This window comes from Salvelinus alpinus, chromosome 30 (genome assembly GCF_045679555.1).
Source record: "Salvelinus alpinus chromosome 30, SLU_Salpinus.1, whole genome shotgun sequence".
Taxonomy (NCBI): Eukaryota; Metazoa; Chordata; class Actinopteri; order Salmoniformes; family Salmonidae; genus Salvelinus; species Salvelinus alpinus.
Window position 1 is genome coordinate 17,274,671 of NC_092115.1, and position 24,764 is coordinate 17,299,434.

At 41.8% G+C, this 24,764-nt stretch overlaps 3 protein-coding genes across 14 annotated transcripts in view; 2 read left to right on the forward strand and 1 right to left on the reverse strand.

The window, feature by feature from the left end:
• Nucleotides 1-4,992: 4,992 nt before the first annotated feature.
• Nucleotides 4,993-8,334, reverse strand: LOC139560589 (uncharacterized). 2 transcript variants are annotated; one of them, XM_071377499.1, is made up of 10 exons: nt 7,589-8,333; nt 7,325-7,501; nt 7,173-7,234; nt 7,004-7,090; nt 6,875-6,916; nt 6,633-6,806; nt 6,518-6,553; nt 5,865-6,419; nt 5,488-5,599; nt 4,993-5,393 (listed from the first exon to the last, which is right to left on the reverse strand). In XM_071377499.1, exons 1-7 carry the CDS (start codon nt 7,695-7,697, stop codon nt 6,518-6,520), a joined length of 687 nt encoding a protein of 228 aa, XP_071233600.1. In that variant the 5' UTR covers nt 7,698-8,333; the 3' UTR covers nt 4,993-5,393; nt 5,488-5,599; nt 5,865-6,419. The 2 variants fall into 2 exon arrangements, 1 of the variants encoding a protein (XP_071233600.1); XR_011671992.1 differs by having other exon boundaries at nt 5,696-6,419; nt 6,633-6,916; nt 7,325-8,334.
• Nucleotides 8,335-11,790: 3,456 nt separating this feature from the next.
• Nucleotides 11,791-14,369, forward strand: dusp12 (dual specificity phosphatase 12). Its single transcript, XM_071377498.1, is given in 7 exon segments — nt 11,791-12,609; nt 12,704-12,817; nt 12,966-13,084; nt 13,398-13,485; nt 13,652-13,829; nt 14,176-14,300; nt 14,302-14,369. Coding segments are annotated over 7 exon segments (903 nt in total). The 5' UTR covers nt 11,791-12,355; the 3' UTR covers nt 14,327-14,369.
• A 2,275-nt stretch (nt 14,370-16,644) lies between these two features.
• Nucleotides 16,645-24,764, forward strand: part of LOC139560591 (cyclic AMP-dependent transcription factor ATF-6 alpha-like) — a 51,356-nt gene continuing 43,236 nt past the window's right edge. Inside the window, exons 1-7 of one of the 11 annotated variants that reach the window (XM_071377506.1) lie at nt 16,645-17,248; nt 17,555-17,655; nt 17,802-17,868; nt 19,381-19,460; nt 19,568-19,652; nt 20,034-20,228; nt 22,271-22,473. In XM_071377506.1, the coding sequence (XP_071233607.1) occupies nt 17,152-17,248; nt 17,555-17,655; nt 17,802-17,868; nt 19,381-19,460; nt 19,568-19,652; nt 20,034-20,228; nt 22,271-22,473 (828 nt within the window). In that variant the 5' untranslated portion in view covers nt 16,645-17,151. Of the gene's footprint in view, nt 17,249-17,554; nt 17,656-17,801; nt 17,869-19,380; nt 19,461-19,564; nt 19,653-19,758; nt 19,919-20,033; nt 20,229-22,270; nt 22,474-24,764 lie in introns of those variants that run through there. The other 10 variants (XM_071377507.1, XM_071377509.1, XM_071377503.1 and 7 more) reach the window with 10 other exon arrangements.

Consider the following 24,764-nt stretch of genomic DNA (forward strand, 5'->3'; position numbering starts at 1 on the left):
GTTCTATTATTTCTGTATTTTTCTCTTTGCATTGTTGGGAAAGGCCCGTATGTAAGCATTTCACTGTTAGTCTACACCTGTTGTTTACGAAGCATGTGACAAATAAAATTGCATTGTTTTTATTGTTCTATTATTTCTGTATTTTTCTCTTTGCATTGTTGGGAAAGGCCCGTATGTTAGCATTTCACTGTTAGTCTACACCTGTTGTTTACGAAGCATGTGACAAATAAAATTGCATTTGATTTGAAGTAGTGTCACCATTTCCATGCATCCATTTAAAATGTATATTTGCTGCCATCTAGTGGAATAAAGATGTGAAATCAAATCAAAGTTTATTGGTCGTGTACACAGTTTACAGTAGCATGTGTTATAGCGGGAGCAGCGAAATGCTTATGTTAATTGCTCCTAACAATGCAGTAAAATGTCAAACAATTAAAATGTAAGGGGAAAAAATACAAATAAGACAAGAAATCAAGAAATTGAGAATGGCGGGACAAATCTGATTACAGTGTTTCTTTATCGCTTTGGTACTATTTTCACAAGTATGTGGTAAAATTTTACAACTCTTAGTACAAACTCAAAACAGATCATCAAAAAGGCATCTTTAAGCACATTTTCAATTGACTAAGTACAACACACAAAATCACACAGTAACTTTTTCACCAAACCTTTTTTATTTATTTTATTTCACCTTTATTTAACCAGGTAGGCTAGTTGAGAACAAGTTCTCATTTGCAACTGCGACCTGGCCAAGATAAAGCAAAGCAGTTCGACACATACAACAACACAGTTACACATGGAATAAACAAACATACAGTCAATAATACAGTAGAAAAATCTATATACAGCAGGTGCAAATGAGGTAGGATAAGAGAGGTAAGGCAATAAATAGGCCATGGTGGCGAAGTAATTACAATATAGCAATTAAACACTGGAATGGTAGATGTGCAGAAGATGAATGTGCAAGTAGAGATACTGGGGTGCAAAGGAGCAAGATAAATAAACAAATACGGTATGGGGATGAGGTAGTTGGATGGGCTATTTACAGATAGGCTATGTACAGGTGCAGTGATCTGTGAGCTGCTCTGACAGCTGGCGCTTAAAGCTAGTGAGGGAGATATGAGACTCCAGCTTCAGTGATTTTTGCAGTTCGTTCCAGTCATTGGCAGCAGAGAACTGGAAGGAAAGGCAGCCAAAGGAAGAATTTGCTTTGGGGGTGACCAGTGAGATATACCTGCTGGAGCCCGTGCTATGGGTGGGTGCTGCTATGGTGACCAGTGAGCTGAGATAAGGCGGGGCTTTACCTAGCAGAGACTTGTAGATGACCTGGAGCCAGTGGGTTTGGCGACGAGTATGAAGCGAGGACCAGCCAACGAGAGCATACAGGTCGCAGTGATGGGTAGTATATGGGGCTTTGGTGAAAAAACAGATGGCACTGTGATAGACTGCATCCAATTTGTTGAGTAGAGTGTTGGAGGCTATTTTGTAAATGACATCGCCGAAGTCGAGGATCGGTAGGATGGTCAGTTTTACGAGGGTATGTTTGGCAGCATGAGTGAAGAATGCTTTGTTGCAAAATAGGAAGCCGATTCTAGATTTAATTTTGGTTTGGAGATGCTTAATGTGAGTCTAGAAGGAGAGTTTACAGTCTAACCAGACACCTAGGTATTTGTAGTTGTCCACATATTCTAAGTCAGAATGCATTTGCATTTAAGAGCAGTTGGAGGCCACAGAAGGAGAGTTGTATGGCATTGAAGCTCATCTGGAGGTTAGTTAACACAGTGTCCAAAGAAGGGCCAGAAGTATACAGAATGGTGTCGTTTGCATAGAGGTGGATCAGAGAATCACCAGCAGCAAGAGCGACATCATTGATGTATACAGGGAAGAGAGTTGGCCCGAGAATTGAACCCTGTGGCACCCCCATAGAGACTGCCAGACAACAGGCCCTCCGATTTGACACACTGAACTCTATCAGAGAAGTAGTTGGTGAACCAGGCGAGGCAATCATTTGAGAAACCGAGGCTATTGAGTCTGCCGATAAGAATCTGGTGATTGACAGAGTCGAAAGCATTGGCCAGGTCGATGAATACGGCTGCACAGTAATGTCTCTTATCGATGGAGGTTATGATATCGTTTAGGACCTTGAGCGTGGCTGAGGTGCACCCATGACCAGCTCTGAAACCAGATTGCATAGAGGAGAAGGTACGGTGGGATTCGAAATGGTCGGTAATCTGTTTGTTAACTTGGCATTCGAAGACCTTAGATAGGCAGGGTTGGATAGATATAGGTCTGTAGCAGTTTGCGTTTTGAGTGTCTCCCCCTTTGAAGAGGGGGATAACCGCGGCAGCTTTCCAATCTTTGGGAATCTCAGACCATACGAAAGAGAGGTTGAACAGGCTAGTAATAGGGGTTGCAACAATTTTTGCAGATCATTTTAGAAAGAGAGGGTCCAGATTTTCTAGCCCGGCTGATTTGTACAGGTCCATATTTTACAGCTCTTTCAGAACATCAGCTATCTGGATTTGGGTGAAGGAGAAATGGGGCAGGCTTAGGCGAGTTGCTGTGGGGGGTGGAGGGCAGTTGACCGGGGTAGGGGTAGCCAGGTGGAAAGCATGGCCAGCCGTAGAAGAATGCTTATTGAAATTCTCAATTATAGTGGATTTATCGATGGTGACAGTGTTTCCTAGCCTCAGTGCAGTGTGCAGCTGGGAGGAGGTGCTCTTATTCTCCATGGACTTTACAGTGTCCCAGAACCTTTTTGAGTTTGTCCTACAGGATGCAGATTTCTGCTTGAAAAAGCTAGCCTTAGCTTTCCTATTTGCCTGTGTATATTGGTTTCTAACTTATCTGAAAAGTTGCATATCACGGGGCTATTCGATGCTAATGCAGAACACCACAGGATGTTTTTGTGCTGGTCAAGGGCAGTCAGGTCTGGAGAGAACCAAGGGCTATATCTGTTTCTGGTTCTACATTTTTTTAATGGGGCATGCTTATTTAAGATGGTGAGGAAGGCACTTTTAAAGAATAACCTAGGCATCCAGGCATCCTCTACTGACGGGATCCTTCCAGGATACCCGGGCCAGTTCGATTAGAAAGGCCTGCTCGCTGAAGCGTTTTTGGGAGCGTTTGACAGTGATGAGGGGTGGTCGTTTGACCGCAGACCCATTATGGATGCAGGCAATGAGGCAGTGATCGCTAAGATCTTGGTTGAAAACAGCAGAGGTGTATTTGGAGTGCATGTCAGTTAGGATGATATCTATGAGGGTGCCCGTGTTTAGGGATTTGGGGTTGTACCTGGTGGGATAATTTGATAATAACCTAATCAGTGTTTCATCTATAAATATCTTTCATATAAAGTAATTGCCTTTCACAAAGCAATGCTAACAATAATTTTCATATTATTCTCTTCTCGTTTGTTTAAAAACGTTTGACAATCACTTAACCCAACAGCGCTTAATGGTTAATCACTTAACCGTTTGGTAAACCTATAGATTTTAAACTGGTTTGTCTACAATATATGGATTTAGAGAACTACAGAAATAAAAAGTGTGTTTGTAAAGTATTGTAATGCGTGCGTATTGGCAGCAGAGAAGTCATGCGCAGGAGAGCAAAGATAAAAATCACAGTGAACAAAAACAATAAATAAATACAATGGGACGAAACCCTTCGCACGCCAGACATAACGTGCACAAACTCTTACAATCAACAATACCGGACAAGGACATGTGGGGAACAGAGGGTTAAAAACACAACGTAATTGATGGGATTGAAACCAGGTGTGTGGGAAGACGAGACAAAACAAATGGAAAATGAAAGGTGGATCGAAGATGGCTAGAAGACCGGTGACGTCGATGTCACGTTCCTGACCTTGTTTTCCTTTTGTATTGTTGTGTTTAGTGGGTCAGGGGCCTGTTGCACAAAACTAGGATAAGGGATTAAGCCAGGATATCTTGGTGATCCTGGCTCAATTGATCCGTAATCCGGTTGCACTAAAGATGGATAGGGGGCAGGAGGATATGTTATGGTATAAATTACCATGGAGATTTATTCTGTGGAGCTAGCCTGCTCCAGACCAGGCTAAATTCCAGGATCTATTTAATCTCATCCCTAATGTCAGTCAGCAGTCACCACAAATGGAAACCAATAGTTATTTCACTGCTCACTATACATTGTTATCACATATAACTAGACCCACTGTTATTATTTAAATGTTTGTGATCATTAATTTCAATGATTTTGGATAAAAAATGATTTTTAGATGATGTTGCTATCATTAGATAATTTACAGTTTCCCATAGACTATAAGGCTATATATAAAATGATAGAATATTAGGGCCACAGAGGGGAAAAAAACACAAGTCATAATATTGTAACCAGTTGTTTTAAAGGAGGACAGTTGTTAAAATGACAGATGTGGGGCATTTCGTGAAATTGTACTTCAGTATGGTTTCATAAACAAAGACATGCTGATGTGCCAGAATATTAAGTATCACATTGTCATAAGTATCAAAACTGTAAAAACAATATGTAGCTTTTCTGCAGAAAGAACCAGCCTCATAAATGTATGACTTTATCCTTTTTCTTCAGTGTGGCCCTAGTACTCTGTCATATAAACAAATACACATTCCATATGAATATAAAAACACAATGTGTAACATTATGTTCCTTTATTGAATAAGGACAAAACAAAGCAGGTAAACCATCAGCTCCTTTCGAAACTGAAGTCACAGTGACTCTACAAGATGGAAAGCACAGAATCCAAGCATATTATACAAAATGATACATACACATTCAAAGGTCTGTATATAACACACCCTGCATGTCTGCACACTAAAATAAATGCAGGACAAATCCATACACATCAACTGAACAGACAAATGAATGGATGCAGTAGCCTCCCTGCAGCCTTGTATTACACACAGTATACCGCACAAACATCATAAGAGGCCAAATTCGTCAAAAAACGAACCCAAAAAAAACCAAATTCCAGGACATATTTAACCAAAATTGAAAGCACACATACTAACTAAAATAATTCAACACATATTGGTCCCTCAGCAGCCGACCACTGTCGTCATCAGGGAAGATTGCCGGATTGTCCCAGTCTATGGCTGGTGGCACTCTGGGGGCCCTCTCCTTCCTCAGGCAGGCCACATTGTGGAGGACAGCACAAGCCACAGTAATATCACATGCCCTAACAGGGCTGACCCTTAATTTGTGAAGGCAGTGAAAGCGTGCCTTCAGGAGGCCAAAGGTCATTTCAACTCTGGCCCTGGTCCTGGCATGGGCATGGTTGTAGGCCTGCTGTGCTTCCTGGGGGTCTGTGAAAGGTGTCAGGAGAAAAGGCTGGCAGCCATACCCCCTGTCTCCCAGCAACACACCAGAGAATTCACCTGTCAACACAAAATCTCATCATTACTACCTCATAAACACAGTGATATTCTTGACACAGCCATGATGGTTATAAATAGGGGTTGTGTGGCTTACCTTGTGATAGGCACTGATAGATTTCAGAGGCCCGAGAGATTCTGGAGTCATGGACTGAGCCAGGCCATTTTGCCACAACATTGCTGATCACACAGTCAGCATTGCAGACCATCTGAAATCATAAGATGAGGAATATTACACCAATCAATGCACATCACTGGCAATGCAGAGTGTTCGTCAATGGACAATATCAAAAAGTTATGTTCACCTGAACATTAATGCTGTGAAAGGATTTCCTATTCACAAAATCGGCCTCATGGGCACCTGAGGGGGCTTTTAGTCCACTGCACCAATGACATTGGGGAAACCTGTCACACAAAGTAATGAGTATCCTACTATGTGTTAACAGTTGTCCTGTAATTTGTAGATCCTCTTACCTGCAATCCTATAGAACTCCTCTTTGATGTCACAGAGTCTTCTGTGGCCAGGGAAGGAGATGAAGACATCTGCTAATGCTTTGATAGCCAGACACACACTCCTTATTGTGCGGCAAATTGTGGCCTTGTTCAGCTGTTCTGCATCCCCCACTGAGTACAGGAAGGCTCCACTAGCAAAAAAGCGCAAGGCCACACAAACCATTTGCTCCACACTCAGTGCATGGCTCCGTGCAGTGCGGTGCTTAATCCTGGGACCCAGTAGTCTGCATAGATACCTGATGCCATCTGCAGAAAACCTGTATCTTTCATATAGATGGTCATCAGGGAAGGCCAGTGGGTCCAACCGGTCCCTGAAGACCCTTTCTCGCCTGAAGGCTCTCCTCAGCACAAGTGCTTCTTCATCCACCACATCTCGCACGAATGGGCATGCCATTGTCAGAGCAGAAAGGAACACACAATTTTGGGCCTTCATATAGGCTAGTGGCCACACCTGGTGCTGGGGGGGTGGGCAAAAGAGGGCGATGCCTTATAACGATGACTTGGTTGTACTGATTGCTGGGAAAATAAAAAAAACCTTAGAAAGATGCCACCGTCCTGTGTGCTCACAATAAGAGCTCATATGTCATGGCTCACTTGACTTTACGAGAATATACCTAATTTTTATTTTGAGCTGTGTCATCTTCTTGGAGCTGGGGGAGGAAAGAAAAATAATGATTAATACATTTGTGTTACAGTTAGCATACAGTGTACATTGAAGGCATATCTCACCTCCCTCTCAAGTTTTTTTATTTCAAGGTCCAGTTTCCTAATTGTCCTCTTTTTTATTTCGGACTCCAGTGCAAGATTTTCCATCTTTTTCTTCTTGTACTGAATGTCTATGTCTGCCAGTTCTATTTGGCGCCGGAGGTGGTTGCCATACAACTTTCTGATAGCTTGTGAGCTCTGTGAACACAATACAATTAGCGCAGCTGGAATTTGGCAGGATGTGGTGTCCTTTTATTAATACGCACTATGTTGCCAGGCTGGTTTTCCCACTGTATAGCATCTGGGTCCTGTAAAAGAAATTAGATTTTTTGATTTTGATGAGGACTCCTCACCATTGTAGAGTAAATAGTACTTTCACAGTCTTAACATGATACCTCATGCCTTCTGGAATCCAGAGAGATGGTCTCCTCCTCATCATCGTCTCCATCATGTGCTGTTGCTGCTGCACTGGGGCCTTCACCCTATCACATTTAATCGGATTCATATTGAAGCTAGTAGACAAGACATGCCAGGCCTACAGTATGCCTTTGATGGAGTACTCACTGGATCAGCATCGTCTGGTGCTTGTGCTGGTGGCTCTAACAGGAACACAGTGCTGCCAGACACTGCAAGGCAATAGGTAAACCAAAGTCAGACAGTCCAAATTGATTCAATATGAATGTGGTTGTATCCCATGTAGAGATGGAAGGACATACCTTGAATGAAGCGGGTGGCATCTTGGGAGGAACCTATGCTCGTCTCTTTCCCCCCAGGGATCCCCTCTAAGACGGGCCTGCCTTTATTTAGCTCCAAGGCCATGTCCTCTGCTGGGGTAAGGTCAGCCTTTGGTGACCCACCACCCGTGCCTTGTCTGTGGGTATTCTTTTTCACTGCTAAAACAGTACAGACAATGTGTGAGCAGGCACCTTCTGGGTACAATATATGCTTGTGCTTTGTTAAATATTAGTCAGGGACCATACCATTCTGCAGAATGTTCTTGTATTTGATTTTGACCTGCTGCCATGTCCGTTTTGGCCCGTTCATGTTTAATCTACACACACACACACACACACACACACACACACACATTTAATGGAGTCACACTGCAAAAAATTACTTGGTATTTTTGTCTTGTTTTCAGTAAAAATATCAAAAAATTTATCATAGCTTTATACAGTGTGATGGAGTTACTTTACACAATTTCACTCATATCTGCAGTGCATTTCAATTAAAAATTTAACCGTTTCATAATTACAGTACAACTGCATTTTTGGAGATGTGAATTAAATATTTGAATTGTAATTGTGATGTTTCAGCGGAGCGGTGAGTGTGTAATTGTGCACTACTTACGCATTCAGGCGGTCTGCAATACTTTGCCACGCTTTTTCTCTTTGCTTTATCACTGTGGCGGTGTTGCCTTTCTTCTTAATTATATATTTTACCTCCTCGTATGCCTCCATGAGGATTTGTGCTTCCGACGGGGAAAAGTACGCGGCTCTAGTTGCCATGGTAAATCAGTTAATCTGTGATCTGTGGCGGGGTCTATTTGAGTGAGCCGTGAGCGCGCACCTATCCAGGATTGGTTTCACCTGGCTTAATGAATCCGTGTCTGCTCATCCTGGCTTGGTCTTTGTGCAACCAATTAAGCCTGGACGCACATGTTTTGGCTTCATTGAGCTCAGCTGAGTCATTTATCCCGGATGTCTTAATTCTACTTTTGTGCAACAGGCCCCAGGACGTGAGCTGGGTGGGCAGTCTGTGTTGTTTGTTCTATGTTAAGTGTCAGGTTTAATTGACCTTGTATGGCTCTCAATCAGAGGCAGGTGTTTTCGTTTTCCTCTGATTGAGAGACATACATAGGGAGGTTGTTTCACATTGTTTGTCGTGGGTGGTTGTCTCCTGTGTCTGTATGTATGTTCGTGCCACACGGGACTGTAGTGTTTGTTTGTAGTCGTGTACCTGTTCATGCGTTCTTCACGTTATATGTAAGTTCGTGTCCAGGTCTGTCTTCATCGTTTTGTAAAATTATCAAGTGTTCTTCGTGTGTTTAGTTTCGTCTTGTTAATAAATCATTATGGCATCATACCTTGCTGCACATTGGTCTTCAGATCCCTCTCTCCTCTCCTCGTCCGAGGAGGAGGAATTAGAGTTCCGTTACAGTCGACCACCGAACGTTGCCCGAACAAGGAGAGGGACCGACTTCGGAGGAAGTTGTGACAAGTATAAACATCTAAATGATATGTATGATACATGATAACTATACATAATGTATATTGACTTTGAGGGTCCTGTGTAAGAATTTCCACAATTTGGTGTCAACGAACAGGATCAGTGACTCCACCTGTGGAGCATCTCAGTGAAGGTCTGCGAGGGAGACACCGGTGCTGCATTCCCTAGTGGGAAAGCGTAAGGGAATTTCCCTTCTGATCAAAAAAGGTGACGTGGACCCGCCTAGACCAGACTTCTACTGAGAGCTGCCTGGGGGAAGATACCCGATCTGTGAAACTCAGAGGGACATGTCTTCCGAATTTCAGTAAGTCAATTTAAATTAATTTGTATAAAAAAATACTAATAATGAAATCAAGGCGAGTAATGAATAAAATGGTACCCATAGCCTTATAGAGAGAAGACTATTAACTAATTTTATGAGAACTATAGCGAAAGCTTAACGGTCCCATGGAAAGTCCCACTAACAGCTGTCTTTAAGCATTTATAAGAAATGTCTATGTGGTCTGCAGCCACTACAACATAACATGAGGTACACTACTGGTCGAAAGTTTTAGAACACCTACTCATTCAAGGGTTTTTATTTTCTTTCTACATTGTATAATAATAGTGAAGACATCAAAACTATGAAATAACACATATGGGATCATGTAGTAACAAAAATGTGTTAAACAAATCAAAATATATTTTATATTTGAGATTCTTCAAATAGCCACCCTTTGCCTTGATGACAGCTTTGCACACTCTTGGCATTCTGTCAACCAGCTTCATGAGGTAGTCACCTGGAATGCGTTTCAATTAACAGGTGTGCCTTAAAAGTGAATTTATGGAATTTCTTTCCTTAATGCATTTGAGCCAATCAGTTGTGTTTGTCAGAAGAGAACTGGAAAAATGTAAGAGTCAAAAAGAGAAGAGAGAATGTAGAAATACAAGACGCAAATTAAGGAGCGCAAGCAGTAGGAAGAACGTCAGTAAAAAAGTAGCCGAGATGAAGAAGATGAAACAAGCAGCAGTGATGACAGCAATGAGGGCAGAAAACAGAAAAGATACGAGAAAGAAGACCTCCCCGGGAATGTATCTGATAATACGCTACTCCATCCCCAATGGTGGTGGTAGCATTTTGGAAATGGATAGACTGTGGGATGTTGATGAAATTAAGGCAATAGTGGGTGATGTCACTGACCCAGCAAAAGATGCAGTAAAGTTTGAAGAAGAGGTAAAAACAATCATCTCCATGTACAAAAGAAATTGAAGAAATACTCTGCTGCTGTTTAAAATTTAAATGGAAGGACTTTAAACATGTGATATCGCGATGTATTAGTGGCTAATCGTGGTGACCAGCTGGATGCAGTGTTCACCGCTATAAAGGCTGCTGTCCCTAAACATACAGACTGGCAGAACCATATCCTCTACCTGTAGATAACGTAGATAATGTTATAGATCAGCTCCCACAGAACTGGAAAACTCAGCTCCCACCAGTTTAATATCCAAATGTAAACCGTAATAGTACTAATTTCAATCCATTTATTATCCAAATTTCAGTAATTTGTGTTACAGCTTAATATGTCACATCACACAACTTTCACATCCACATTCACTTAGTACTATTCCCAAACACACTCGGTAATCTCCTCATTACCCCATGTGCATCTTCAACGATTCTCTTGTCGTTACTTGCTATGCACCATATGTATCATCAACGGTTATCTTGCCGCTACTTGCTATCCATATGAATAACACCCGTATTCAAAAATACACAGCCTGTCAAACGTTTTAGAACACCTACTCATTCAAGGGTTTTACTTTATTTTTACTACTGTTGACTGCTTTTTCTTCACTCTGTGGTCCGACTCATCCCAAACCATGTCAATTTGGTTGAGGTCGGGGGATTGTGGAGGCCAGGTCATCTAATGCAGCACTCCATCCCTCTCCTTCTTGGTAAAATAGCCCTTACATAGCCTGGAGGTGTGTTGGGTCATTGTCTTGTTGAAAACAAATGATAGTCCCACTAAGCCCAAATCAGACGGGATGGCGTATCGTGAAGCATTTATTTGGGCTGCAATTTCTGAGGCTGGTAACTCTAATGAACTTGTCCTCTGCAGCAGATGTAACTCTGGGTCTTCCTTTCCTGTGGCGGTCCTCATGAGAGCCAATTTCATCATAGCGCTTGATGGTTTTTGCGACTGCACTTGAAGGAACTTTCAAAATTCTTGAAATTTTCCGAATTGACTGATCTTCGTGTCTTAAAATAATGATGGACTGTCGTTTCTCTTTTCTTATTTGAGCTGTTCTTGCCATAATATGGACTTGGTCTTTTACCAAATAGGGCTATCTTCTGTATACCCCCCTACCTTGTCACAGAGGTTCTCTAGTGCTTATTTTTCACTCTCTCTCTTCCGTTCCTGTTGTTTTTGCTGGTAGCTTTCTATCTTCTATCTTTGATCACACCTTTTGATTACACATTGGATAGATATGGAAATGTATTGATTTTCTGTAAATTGTTGTGTATTGCCTAATGTGAAAACTGTAACTTACAGTAAATTACAGTACTGCAGCACATTACTTTCAGCACTTCTAAGGGCGATTTGAAATGCGTATCTTGCATTGTTTGCTATTTGGATTAACTTGTAGTTAAAATGACCAAATTTAAAAGATATCATTATGTTGTGTTTTGGTGATTAAACCAATGGTCTCATTACATTTCACTGTGACCAGTGTGACCAGTTCAGTTTGTACTAAGAGTTGTGAAAGTGTACCACTCAGCAAACCGTTTATTCACAGTTTAGCTGATGAACGCACAACTCCGTTCTCGCAAGACAAGTTCGCAATACTCATCTCAGCCTCAATATACGGAGTTGGGCGTTCCTCAGCTAACACAGCTTCAAACTTCGTTCTCTGTGTAGGAACGTAAGTGGAGCTATCTCCGGAACTAAAGTGTTCCATTTTTGTTCCCTGATTCGTTACAATTAATAACCGGACCAAACAGTTTAGCAGCCACGCATTACGTTTTTCAAGCATTATTTAGTTTTAGTTATATTTAGTGAGCTACCTTAGTTCTTAACAACTCACTGAAATAGCACACTTCGTTTGTAAGAGGCACGACTGATATTTTTTCCGATAAGAAGAACATTTATATTTAGGCTAGAAACTTGAGGCTGACTTAGCAGAGCCGGATAAATGAATCTAGCTAGCTAACGTTAGCTAGCCTAGCAAGCTGTGTTTAGTTAGATACGTAACTATGTCTCAATGATCATTGAGTGAAGATTATTAATGGACAGATCATACCTCATCTATTTGTGGATAAAATATACATATGTTATATTCTGATATTCAGGAAGGAAGCTATTTAGTACAGCATATACAAACAAAATGCCAGTAGCTAGCTAACGTAGTGAATGACTTAACGTACATATTCACTATATCATATTCATGTATAGCTATGCAGACTTTTAAATGTCACATGCTAACAACAGCTGTATTTCACAGGTCTTCTACCATAGAGAAATCCTGATTGCCAAGCCATGATTCAGGTAGAGGCAGGAGTCTACATCGGGGCAGCATCTGACCTGAAAGATGCCCAGGACCTGACCAATGCTGGCATCACCCACATACTCACAGTGGACTCAGAGCAGCCAGCTTCACCTGATGGGCCATTTAGGATGAAGTATGTCTATTCCCTGGACGAGTCCTCCACAGACCTACTCAGCCACCTCGATGACTGCATACGCTTCATATGTGATGCTTGCGAGGCATCAAAATCTGTCCTTGTGCATTGGTGCGTGAGACCTATCAAATCCTGAGTTATTTAATGCATATCATGATGATAGCCTCACATGCATTTGACATGCAACGCTGTGTTTGTGTTTTAGCCACGTAGGCCAAAGTCGGAGTGCGGCGGTGGTGACTGCTTACTTGATGAAATGTCATAAAATGAACTTCGGCGATGCCTATGCCAAACTCCAGCAACTTAAACCTGATGTAAAGTAAGCAAAAAAAGCTGTGATTTTATTATACCATTCAACTGCAGGGTCTGAATTGTTCATGTTTATTAAGGACACTTTGTTACTTAAAGGAAGTACTGTTATCTTGGTCAACTATGTCCATTGTAAAATGTATTTAATTCATGTTTAGGATGAATGAGGGGTTTGTGGACCAGTTAGCACTATATGAGTCATTGGGTTGTGAAGTAGATGTCACCCGCCCCCAGTACAAGCAGTACAGACTCCAGAAACTCGCCGAGAAATACCCAGGTATATCCTGCTGCTTTCCTCACCTCTTCATCCTTTCTGTTATTTACATTTAGCAGACGCACATTTTTCACCTAGTCGGCTCGGGGAATCGAACCAGCACCTATTTGGTTACTGCCCAACATTCTTAACTGCTAGGCTAACCTGCCACCTTTTCTTTCTTTCTTCCTGTTTCAGGACTGCTGTAGTTTATTTGACTGTACCAGGGGACATTACTCTGTTTAACCTAATTGAAACATTCATCCATATGAATTGAATTGCTGCCAGCTCTGTTTTGTAGAGATCCTCTTAAGACCGTTGTTTATCCTTGACGCAGAGCTTCAGAATGTCCCAAAGGAGTTGTTTGCAGTGGACCCTTACCTAAGCACCTGTTCTGAGGTGGAATACAGGTGTAAAAAGTGTCGGTAAGGGAACTGAATGAGTGAATAAATGAAGAATACACACACACCCTACGGTTTCAGATGCTGAACAGAGACTGAAGTGAGAGTGAAAAATAAAGGCTGTCAGCAAGCAACACAAATGTTCTTCATGTTCACCCTCTGGTGTTACCCCCTCTGTCTTCCCCTTTAGACGGAAACTGTTCCGCGCTTCCAGTATCCTCAGTCACACTATTGGCAATGGACCGACTGCGTTTGCGTATAAGAAGATGCGTAACCTACCGAGTGGGGACCAGACCCAATGTACCTCCTACTTCACTGAGCCTGTCCAGTGGATGGAACAGGCCTTGTTAGGGGTGATGGATGGACAGGTAAAAATGACCATTCGCTTTCAGATGGAATAGTCGTACTTAGTTAATGCTGGCATGGAATATTCTGACATTTTGTTCAGTTTAAGTCAGTTTTAGTCACATTGTTCAGTGTAAAATGAGAATGCATATTTATCTTGGCACAATATAACAGACTTACTGAAGCGGCTCTACTATATTTAGCAGATCAATTAATAAACAGAATTCAAACTGAATGATAACCTACAAACGAGACTCCTCGATGACCACATTTGAGAATAATTAACTTAGCATTTACTTGTTATATTTAGTGTCTTCTAAGTATTTAAAAAAAAACATTTTTTTAAATATATATATTTTTATTTTTTAGATCTTGTGCCCAAAGTGTAGATCCAAGTTGGGCTCATTCAGCTGGTGTGGGGAGCAGTGTTCCTGTGGTCGATGGGTGACTCCAGCCTTCCAGATGCATAAAAACAGAGTGGATGAAATCAAACATCAGTATAGCCACACTCAAATCATGAAAATGTAAAAATGATTCACATCTGTAATAAATTTCTCAGAATAGCTGTCTCCATCTTTCTATGTCTGCCATTGTTGTTTCTTAGATATTGTAGGTTACCTAGACTATTTCTACTACTTGCATATTGAATGAGTAGCCTGAAGGCAATTCCACGGTAACAGTGACACTGAGACTCAGATTTGTCACTTTAAAATGTATGTCAAACAATAACCAATGATTGCAAAGTTAAACAAATCATAGAACTCTATGCACGTGAACTACTTTTAACAATTTCCACTGAACATTTTACATAAACATATTTACTTGAAAAACAGTTCAGATGCAGAGTTTGGTAACAGTATGACGGTTTGTGTCATTCTGTTACTGAACTTTGCATCTTCAAGTAATTGTATTTTTGTAAGATTTTCTGTGGAAATTGTTGAAAGTAGTCCTTGTGAGTGGAGTTGTATGGTTTATTTAACTACGCAATCATTGTTTTTTGTTCAACATTTAAAATGACATCTGAGTCTGTGTCACTGTGGAATTGCCGCTAACAAGATGGTATTTATTTTTCTATATTACATGCAACTAAAGCAGATTGCACAAACTGTTGATGAGTTTTTTTTTTTTTTTGCGTTGCTCGTAACTTGTTTTGTACATAATGTTGCTGCTACTGTCTCCTATGACCGAAAAGAGCTTCTCAACATCAGCACCGGGATTGCTCACCTCAAACTGGACGAAGAGTTTTTCTTCAATGAGTCGGACGCGAGGGCTAAACTGTTGACACCCGGCCCCGTGATTCGCTGGAGAAGGAAACTGAGATTTCGAGGAAAAAGATCAGGGTGCCTTGTGAGGTTATTAGTGATGAGCATTCCGGCTCTTTTCAGTGAGCCGGCTCGCTCGGCTCATCAAAAAGAGACGGCTCTTTTGGCTCCCAAACAGCTCTTTAAAAAATATGTTTTGTAGTTTTTCAAGTCAAAGAGTTTGCGATAGTTTTACTATGATTGGTGTTAAAACAATTCTAAATTATTAAATGAAATCATACTCTACCTTAACCACAATTTATTCAAAAATGCATTGGTCTGTTATGACCAAAATAAGGCTATTAAACATTTGCATTTAAAGTATAACTTTTTTATGTATATTAACAAAGTGCATATAAATCTAACCATTCAAAATGAATACAATCTGAACAGCATAATAGAATATTGCACCATATCAAAGAAAAATAAATAATTTGCAAAACTGCAGCATCCCACAAATTGAAATACATTTAAAAAAGGATGCTATTACACGTGGATGTAAAGTATAACGTTTTAATGTATATAAACAAAGTGCATATAAATGTAACAATTCAATATGACTACAATCTGAACAACATAATAGAATATTGCACCATATCAAAGAAAAATAAATAACAATGTGCAAAACTGCAGCATCCCACTGAAAACATTAAACTGGTCCCTCTTTTCTCTCTTCTTTGTTGCCATGTTATAACCAGCAGCACACAGCAATGCTGACCATATTTTGCTTTTATGAGAGATTTGCATTCAGAATTGCAAGCTGCCTCACTTTCGAGGGGCTGATGAGGTTTCTTCTCTCAGTAATTATTTGTCCCGTTTTCGAGAAGACCCTCTCAGAAGGAACGGATGTGGCCACTATGCAGTCTCCCTATCATAACTTTAGTAAGCCGTGGGTAGACAGAGGCCTTGTTCTTCCACCAGCTCAGAGGATCTGCAGATCTTTCTCTCTCCACTGATCTCCACAGTGACCTGCTCAAAGGGTTCCAGGACTCTGCACACCTCCTCCACCACCTCCCATTCCTCTTGGGTCAGAGCATCAACAGGTGCATTGACAATGGCCAGGGTAGAGATGATGGCATTCTTTGACTCAAGAAACCACTTCAACAAATAAAATGTTGAATTCCTCCTTGTAGTGCAGTCTTGATTTTACAGCTGTATCATCGAGAGCATGCTGACGGGTTGCATCACTGCCTGATATAGCAACTGCTCGGCCTCCGACCGTCAAAGACTCCAGCCACCCTAGTCATAGACTGTTCTCTCTGCTACTGCACGTATGTGACTGTCAGGTATGCGTCAATGGCTGTAAGGGAGTCAGGTGCAGAAGAGCAGATATTGGGTAGCCAACGGAGCCTTTTATTTAGGCGAACCAAAAGCACACGGCAAAGTGAACACGAAATAACAACACGGGTTAACATAACCCAGCGCAACAGACTAACGTGCGCATAACATGAAACAGAATAAACAATACCACACAAAGACATGGGGGAAACAGGGGGTTAATAAATACACAACACATAATGAGGGAAATGAGAACCAGGTGTGTGGGAAAACAAGACAAGACAAATGGAAAATGGATCGGCGATGGCTAGAAGACCGGCGACGTCGACTGCCGAGCCCCGCCCGAACAAGGACAGTGACAAATAACATTTGATTTGAAATAAGTATCTCTCTTCCAGAATACCTTTCTCTATATTTCTGTCTGTCTTACCAGTATTTCTACTGCTCACATTATTCAATGGAATGATTATTATTAGCATTTTATGCCCCCCATATCATAATGCACTGGCATTTTGAAGAAGCAGATCTCCAGACATGTACTGTAGATGTTTGCGTCAGTGTGCGGCTACTAGTTCAAATAACCTTTATCACTAGCAGGCGAGACCGGCTGGGAACTGTCATGTTATGTAAATGTCCCATCGCGGGTTCCGTACTAATAGCAGGACGTGTATTTTTTTATTTATGGTATTTATAGTGGAGAGTTGACGGCAAACTAGGAAATGTGAACACTTTGTTGTGACTCTTTTGACAATTTCTAACATTAGAAATGGCAGAGTTACGTTTGGATTTAGACAGTCATCTACAATATGGGCTATTTGACAGCGATTTAGCCGATATTTGCATTGATCATGATGGCGAATGGGGTAAGTGCGATTCTTATTACATAATAATAGCTGTGTTGTAAACACAACGTGCAACTTCATTGACTGTCTGGATATAAAGAATATGCTCTACGTTATTAAATATAACATACGTTTTAATGCTCAGGCGCAGCAGTACTTGTTTTGACAGTGTCAATAAGCAACTTTCCCCCTTACTGTATTTTTTTATGTATTGAAGCTACTTTGGAAACTCACTGGTCTCTTGCAACATTTTTACAGGCGTAATGTATTAGAATAGATACGTTGGATTCTTTCACTGATCTGTTCCCGCTTGCAACATTGTTACAGACATCAACCTGTTTAAAGAACTTGAAAACCTAAGTGATGCAGAAGAACTGCTTCAAGAATTTGAGTTCACACCACCTGATGAAACAACACTGCAACAAGAGGTATTACATCACATTACCCCTCTATGTAATGCGATGTGTTATTATCCTACTAGGCTACATCTAAAATTGTTGGTAGTAGTAGCTGCCTAACCTACAATCAGTCTTAGTGACTGAAAGTGACAGCTAACAGACTGCATGTTTCTCAGGTGAATGACATTAATCTGTTACAATGGAGATCCTTCGCCAGTGGAGATACTGACGGTTGCTGCACAGGTAAAAATCACAAGGATTGCATCACTTTCAGTTGAACTATAATAGCCAAGCCAAGGCAAAGTAGGCTGAGTGTAGTCAACCATCAGAAACCCTACTAGAACCCTGTGTCTTCCTGGTAATAGATTCAAATCTCATACAGGAAACACACACCCACACTGTAAAGGGGATTTTCCGGTGAACAGAAAGGAGAGCATTTGTTGATAATATAAATAAAACAATCTATCCGGTTTATAGCAAGATTTCAGGGCGAACACATCCAGAGCCGAAGCAAAGAAAATGTCTCTGAGAAGGCCCTTATATATTAATTACACTGCACCAAATGTTCTGTAAACACCAGCCTGAGAGGCTTGTAGGAAGTCACAATATAGGCTGCTACAGAATCACACAGTGTCACAGATGCAGGTACAGTAACTGCCTAAATAAATGAAACACCTGAGTAAATGAGGGATACAAAGTATATTGAAGGAAGGTGTGGTTCCTGAGTTAATTAAGCAATTAACATCCCATCATGCATAAAAATGCCCAGTTGCCCATTATTTTGGCTACAAGACTAGAAGTAGAGATCTCAGTGACTTTGAAAGATGCGTCTCAAAGGAGCTTAGGGGGTTTAAAGGGTGTGTGTGTGGCTCAATCACCAGATCTCAACCCAACTGAACACTTATGGGAGATTCTGGAGTGGCACCTGAGACAGCATTTTCCACCACCAACAACAAAACACCAAATTATGGAATTTCTCACGAAAGAATGGCGTCACATCCCTCCAGTAGAGTTCCAGACACTTGTAGAATCTAGGCGAAGGCGCATTGAAGCTGTTCTGGTGGCTCGTGGAGACCCAACGCCCTATTAAGACACTTTATGTTACCTGTACATAATGAGTGTGTCCTCAAATCCAGTCTGGCATCAAACTTTAACCATAACATTCAACACTGGCAGACATTTAATACTGGCAGACATTTAATACTGGCAGTTAAACAGGAACATCAGTACTTGCAACAGATAATTATTGAAAACGACTTAAATAAATATGATACTTAGACATACATTTTAAAGTCACAGTTAACCCTGTGTTGTTCATTGAGCAGTATCCGGTACATATCGGACTAACATAATCAATGGGGGCCTCCGGTCGCTAATTCGTCCATGATTACTACAAGTTTAGATACCTGGCCAGATTAATTTAGACATCTAAAAAATGTTAGCTGACATGGGCTATTTGAGTGACTGTCAGTGACTGACATAGCAACAGAAAAACGGCTAATGTACAACCAACAGTTTTTTGTGTGTGAGTGGGGGGGGGGGGGGGTGCTGGAGGAATTGATCCATGAGCCTACAAAAGGGCCCATCCCTGCCCTAGTCAGTAGACATTAGGTGGCTGTCTTGGGCGTGGGAAGGCTGCACCTGTGAGGCCCCCAAACTGTGTTGTAAGGTCAATCACACAGGAAGTGAAAGAGGATCGGCAATGTGATGCCCCTGTTTGTCAATTGAATTGAGTTCTAATTGTTTCGTTGGCAGATGTAGGAGTGCCTGGGTCCTCCCTATCATCTGGATCTGCGGTTAGTGATACCTCCTCACTGTCACCACTATCCCTGAAAGTAAGATTTCAATTCGCTCAACACTCTCCCGCTATGCGTAAATAGTAGGCTAAGTACTGACTACTCTCACTAACTTCTGTCTTGTGCATGCCTATGCGTACCAGCAGGAAGATGATGTGTCTATGCAGCCTTTACCGACTATGTTGTCTCCTGAAAAGAAAATACACAAGCGAGTCAGCCCATCTCCCAGAGGTGAAACGTCTCTTTGATGTACATGTCACAATATGGTGGATATCTTCCAAAAAATAATTGAACGTGTCTGTTTAGTTGTATCATAGTTCACCCCTGTATTAACCAGGGGGCTCCCGAGTGGCACAGCGGTCTAAGGCACTGCATCTCAGTGCAAGAGGCGACACTACAGTCCCTGGTTCAAATCCAGGCTGAATCACATCCGGCTGTGATTGGGAGTCCCATAGGGCGGCGCACAATTGGCCCAGCGTCGTCCGGGTTTGGTGGGGGTAGGCTGACATTGTAAATAAGAATTTGTTCTTAACTGACTTGCCTAGTTAAATATAGGTTAAAAAAATATATATACAAAAACACTTACTTATTCTCTTACTCTTTTCCCACCAGCCAAGCGACCCGCCCACCCAAACCAGAGGGTGTCCATTCAGCCCAAACTTCCCCCCTCTGTCCTCCTCACCCAACCCTTGGCCCCTCTTCTCAAAACCAGGACCATTGTCATCCAGCCCGTTGGCCTGCAGACTGTGGTCTCAGTGATCAAGGATCCACCGCATGTGACTGTCCATGCTACTGCACCCTCTACTGGTGAGATTCTGAACTTTCATACTTTAACTCTACTCATGTGTTATCTTACAATGAAATAGTATTTAGTGTCTACTATTATTTGGAGGGGTTTGAATAGTGTTCTGCACAGTTTTGTTGTGACGAATGCCCCTTTATATTGGTGGGTCTTATTCACTGAAATAAATCAGGTTATATGGCTTCCTGGGGGGGGGCTATGGATCTGTCCCAGTTCGAACTATGTTAGTCACATGCAATATCTCAGACCCCACTGGCCCGATTTTTTTTTTTGTTGACGAAACTTGGGGGAATGATGCGTCTTGCTATAGGAATCATCTGGAATTCCAAACTTTGAACAAGCATATCTCTTGCCCCGTTTGAGCTACTGTCATGTAATTTTGCACATATATGCATTTTTTCATGACAGAAAGGTTCCCCATAAGGACCTATAAACTCTGCCGCAAATTAGATTTTGCATCATTTGTAGAGGTTGACGGGTTTACTGTTGCCTTGTTACAGTACATAATGGTATTTGTAAGGTAATGAAAAGCTGAAACAACATTCTGTGAACAAAATGAAAAATAGTATATGTATTTGTCCTATGACTGCACCTGTTGTTATTGACCACAAGGTGTCCTCAAAACAGTGGCTGTGTGCAAAGAAAGATACTGGCTTCTCCTCAAATGTAATCTAACGTAGCAGCAAAATATACGCCTGAAACTAGATCCCCCTACATACAAGAACAAACAAAAAACATTGGGGGAGGTTATCTTCTGCACTGTTCAACCAATCCAGTAAATGTAGAGGAGGAGTTAAGATGGAGTTTTGCCTTTTTAACATCCAGAGGCGGAAGTGACGTCACAGGGTCTCTTTCCATTTCCTCTGAATTCGGAACATCCGGGTTGTTGGGGACTCAGCAGAGACTACCTCAAATGTAACACAATGTCCAGTGTATGACCAGTGCATACCATGCAGGATCCTCGAGGACAGACTTTAAAAACCGCTGTAGAAATATTGTTGTTTTAAATCGTATATTTCATGAACGTCAGCACAGAGCACACTCATATCAACTACACCCGTCATAACCTCTAATTTATATACCAATGATCAAACAGATACAGTACATCCATCTGAGGCTGCGTTTACACAGGCAACCCAATTCTGATATTTTTTCAACTAATTGGTCTTTTGACCAATCAGATCTGCTCTTTTGTCTATAATTATCTGAGTTCTCTCTGAGGCAGCAGGGTCATGGCCCATTAGTAGCCAGACTAAAAGCCTTTAACCTCAGTAGGATCTTAGGTCTACTTGTATTATTACAGTGTAATTAGCATGGGAGTGTTTTCCTCTATAGGCCCCTAATACACTCCATTAGACTTCAGTAGGCCCAGGGCTTTGAAGGTGACTGTGGCAGGGCTTTGAAGGTGACTGTGGCAGGGCTTTGAAGGTGACTGTGGCAGGGCTTTGAAGGTGACTGTGGCAGGGCTTTGAAGGTGACTGGCAGGTTTCAAGGTGACTGTGGCAGGGCTTTGAAGGTGTCTGAGGGAGGGACAGGTTCTCAGCACTAAACAAGAGTCTGACTCTGGACAGGGAGTGGGATGGATCTGTTGTGTTGATGAGTTTATGGGGGGGGGGGGGTCAGTATCCCATACAGGTGATCTGACATCCTTAGTGATCGCGGATGAGAAAAAAAGACTACAGTCTGGATTAGAAAGAAAACAAATTCTATCTGAACCCAGGACTGATCAGTGAGATGAACATTGTGAAGAGCAATTGTACATGTTCCTCAGCTCTAAGGATGCTGGCTACTCTGACTGTTCAGTCAGTTATGTTACAGTGATGTACACTGACTGTATTCAATTAGGTATGTTACAGTGATGTACGCTGAGTGAAGGAGACCCCAGAGGGACATAGGATGATCTCAGACCTGGATGTGCTTTAGCCAACTCTTCTGACTCTGTTATGCCTTATGAGTTATTCAGAGATGGCTAACATCCAGGTTTAGGACAAGGCTAAAACAGACAGAAGGGTTGACCTCTTTCTTAACTGTATCTGGTCTTTGTCAGCAGCAGTTCCCACGATGCATCTCCAGCCGAGACTGTTGATTGGACCCCAGATCGCTTCCCCAGCTCCTCCCCTCCTTGCTGTCACCAACCAGGTGTTCACCATGCCAATTGTACCCCATCATGTTACCGTGGGGACCACTGCTGTTTCTGGCCCCACCCATCCCATGGCAATGACCTATCACAACACAGCTGTGGACACTGAGGTATGTTTGAAATGCATCTGACCTCCGCACAGCACATGTCTGCTTTCTCTCTTGACCTTTTTGGAGAGGAGCCTTCAGCATTGTGTTCTGTCTTATTCCATGACTTATTCCCTCAGATTAAAGGCACACAGTGCGGAAACATCTAGCCTAAAGTAACATCTTACCCCAGTCTTCTTAGGTGCTCAATCTCACAAAAATAGAGGACAAGCTGGGGTCTGCCCAGTGTCCATCCAGACATCTGTAGAGAGGTGGGAGGAGTGGAGGTGGTTGGTAGTTATGAGGGCAAGGCCGCTTTAAAAGCAATAGGCCCTGAGGGTGGTCAGACAGACAGAAATTGAGTACCTGGCTTTTTACTGTGGTAACACTTACCTGGGGTAGTATGTCTCACGGATGGAACATTTAGGGGGTAGAGTGGTGGGGTCGGTCCTTATGTGTTTGCTAAGTTAAATATTTATACAATTTACGTTTTGCAGCTTATAATATGTGTTGAGATAACAAAAGGCTGCCTGGATCTTTAATTTAAAGACCATTGTTCCCTTCGGTCTCAACATACAGTGCCTTGCAAAAGTATTCACCCCCTTGGCACTATTCTATTTTGTTGCATTACAACCTGTAATTTAAATGGATTTTTATTTGGATTTCATGTAATGGACATACACAAAATAGTCCAAATTGATGAAGTGAAATGAAAAAAATAACTTGTGTAAAAAAATAAATAAAATAAAAAAATACTGAAAAGTGGTGCGTGCATATGTATTCACCCCATTTGCTATGAAGCCCCTAAATAAGATCTGGTGCAAACAATTACCTTCGGAGGTCACATAATTAGTTCAAATAAAGTCCACCTGTGTGCAATCTAAGTGTCACATGATCTGTCACATGATCTCAGTATATATGCACCTGTTCTGAAAGGCCCCAGAGTCTGCAACACCACTAAGCAAGGGGCACCACCAAGCAAGCGGCACTATGAAGACCAATGAGCTCTCCAAACAGGTCAGGGACAAAGTTGTGGAGAAGTACAGATCAGGGTTGGGTTATAAAAAAATATCAGAAACTTTGAGCATCCCACAGAGCACCATTAAATCCATTATTTAAAAATTTGAAAGAATATGGCACCACAACAAACCTGCCAAAAGAGGACCGCCCACCAAAACTCAGACCAGGCAAGAGGGCATTAAATATAGGCAACAAAGATAACCCTGAAGGAGCTGCAAAGCTCCACAGCGGAGATTGGAGTATCTGTCCATAAGATCACTTTAAGCCGTACACTCCACAGAGCTGGTGTCACGGTTGTGTGTAGAGACGGACCAAGGCGCAGCGGAGGTTGAGTTCCACATCTTTATTTCTAAGTGAAACTTAAGCAAAACAATAACAACGAAATGTGACTAAGTGGTGCACAAAACACAAAATAATATCCCACAAACACAGGTGGGAAAACAGCTACTTAAATATGATCCCCAATTAGAGACAACGATTACAGAGCTGCCTCTAGTTGGGAATCATACAAATCACCAACATAGAAAATAAACTTAGAACACCACATAGAAATAAATAAACTAGATCACCCCCAGTCACGCCCTGACCTACTTCACCATAGAGAAACAATGGCTCTCTATGGTCAGGGCGTGACAGCTGGGCTTTACGGAAGAATGGCCAGAAGAAAATAAGCAAACATATGGAAGAAGGTACTCTGGTCGGATGAGACTAAAATTGAGCTTTTTGACCATCAAGGAAAACGCTATGTCTGGTGCAAACACAACACCTCTCATCACCCCGAGAACAGCAGGTTCAAGATCAAGTCCCCGAGCTGACAAGGTAATAATCTGCTGTTCTGCCCCTGAACAAGGCAGTTAACCCACTGTTCCTAGGCCGTCATTGTAAATAAGAATTTGTTCTTAACTGACTTGCCTAGTTAAATAAAGGTAAAAATAAACACCACAGTGAAGCATGGTGGTGGCAGCATCATGCTGTGGGGATGTTTTTCATCAGCAGGGACTGGGAAACTGGTCAGAATTGAAGGAATAATGAATGGTGCTAAATAATCTGAAATTCTTGAGGGAAACCTGTTTCAGTCTTCCAGAGATTTGAGACAGGGAAAAAGGTTCACCTTTCAGCAGGACAATGACCCTAAGCATACTGCTAAAGCAACACTCGAGTGGTTTAAAGGGAAACATTTAAATGTCTGGCCTAGTCAAAGCCCAGACCTCAATCCAATTGCGAATCTGTGGTATGACTTAAAGATTGCTGTACACCAGCGGAACCTATCCAACTTGAAGGAGCTGGAGCAGTTT